General features: G+C 40.9%; 1 protein-coding gene across 1 annotated transcript; it reads right to left on the bottom strand.

Annotated features, from left to right (window-relative positions):
* Positions 1–509: 509 nt before the first annotated feature.
* Positions 510–956, bottom strand: LOC107698457 (methyl-CpG-binding domain protein 3-like). Its single transcript, XM_016499468.1, has 2 exons — positions 833–956; positions 510–765 (listed from the first exon to the last, which is right to left on the bottom strand). Exons 1-2 carry the CDS (start codon positions 954–956, stop codon positions 584–586), a joined length of 306 nt encoding a protein of 101 aa, XP_016354954.1. The 3' UTR covers positions 510–583.
* Between the last annotated feature and the right edge of the window lie 488 nt (positions 957–1,444).

Below are 1,444 nucleotides of genomic sequence, written 5' to 3'. Positions count from 1 at the left end.
CAACTACAGCAGGAAAATCTTATTTCACTTGTGTTTAATTAATGCATTAAATTGAAAAACATTCAATATAATATTAGATGCTAAAAGTAATTAATTAATGCAATTAATGCACTAAAATTAAAAATAAAAACAATATTATATTGGTATATTGCAACAGTATATTGTCATCTGAACAAGTAAGGAGTCTGCCACTTTTGTTCTGACCAACTGAGGAAAAAAGCATTACAATAAATCACGCTATTTTATTCTCAAATTGTTAATGTTAACAACATCAGCATTGCGTGACTATGTGTGTATAGTGTGTATTAGCGACTAGATTTCGATTTCTGTACAGTCTAATCTCTAATTGTCATACCATTCGAATTCATATAAAGAAATTCTTTTTTTTAACCCAAAAAGCAAATTATTCTTCCTTCGAACTGGTTATAATCACAATTAATGCATTAATATAAAATGAAACATTAGATGAAGAGGCATAACTAATGCATTCAAATATTTTTATAATGCATGAGATATTAATGTTATAAAGTTACAGATTTGCTGTTTCATATACAGTAATGTGCAGTGAGACTGAAAATGAGTCTTACCGAATGTCGTCGTCTGTGACGGTGAAGGCTTTGCAGAGCGGCTGCGATGTGTTCAGCCATATGCTCGGGTTCTTGTCGGCCGCCGAGGACGTCTGACCCGTGATGGGTGCCGAGCTCATGTGCAGAGCGCTAGCGATGGCTGACAGAAGCGTCTCGTCCGCCGAGTCCGGCCCCATACCTGCGCCACAGCACCCATGTTAGCCAGCGATCGCAAACGCATTCAAACCAGACCCAACCAGCCTTACTCTGTAAACCTCTGGGCAGATCCATCGTCCTGAGCGCTCCCTCCGACACGTCCGATGAGCGCAAGCCCTTCAGACGCTTCTCCCAGAACAGCTGCGCAAAACACACCACACACAAGAAACCCATGAAGAATCAAATCACATCTGTGTCCCTGCAGCACAAAAGCAGTCTTAAGTCGCTGGGGTATATTTGTAGCAATAGCCAACAATACATTGTATGGGTCACAATTAAACATTTTTATTTTATGCCATTTATGCCATTATGATAAATGATAACGATCGTGATAAATGGTAAATAAGTAGATGCTGACAGCTCTTTCACGAACAGTAACATCTTCAAGGCTTGTAATGAATCTAATGAGCCACGTCGCTTTCAGAGTCTAGATCAGGTCATAATGAAAGTAAAGAGCTGATCTCAGAGCAGACGAGTTCGGCCCGCAGGAGTGTTTGTGTGTTTGCTGTCAGACATCAGCAGCGGCCCGCGGGACACATAAACCCAACAACCGCTCGTAAACACACTGTTACTGAGCTGCAGACTTCAATAAAGCGCCGCGGGGCTATTAGATACTGTTACAGCCCCATATACATGAGAACCTGGCTCATATACATCCACAC

The sequence above is a fragment of the Sinocyclocheilus anshuiensis genome, unplaced genomic scaffold (assembly GCF_001515605.1).
Source record: "Sinocyclocheilus anshuiensis isolate Anshui unplaced genomic scaffold, SAMN03320099.WGS_v1.1 scaffold23418, whole genome shotgun sequence".
NCBI classification, from domain to species: Eukaryota; Metazoa; Chordata; class Actinopteri; order Cypriniformes; family Cyprinidae; genus Sinocyclocheilus; species Sinocyclocheilus anshuiensis.
The sequence above is the reverse complement of the archived record's forward strand: the minus strand, read 5'-3'. Positions and strand labels throughout refer to the sequence as shown.

Coding starts and splice junctions, on each gene's coding strand:
- LOC107698457 (XM_016499468.1), bottom strand. CDS start 956: ATGGGTTTCTTGTGTGTGGTGTGTTTTGCGCAGCTGTTCTGGGAGAAG. Junction 766..832: donor TCTGCCCAGAGGTTTACAGA/GTAAGGCTGGTT, acceptor GCTGTGGCGCAG/GTATGGGGCCGGACTCGGCG.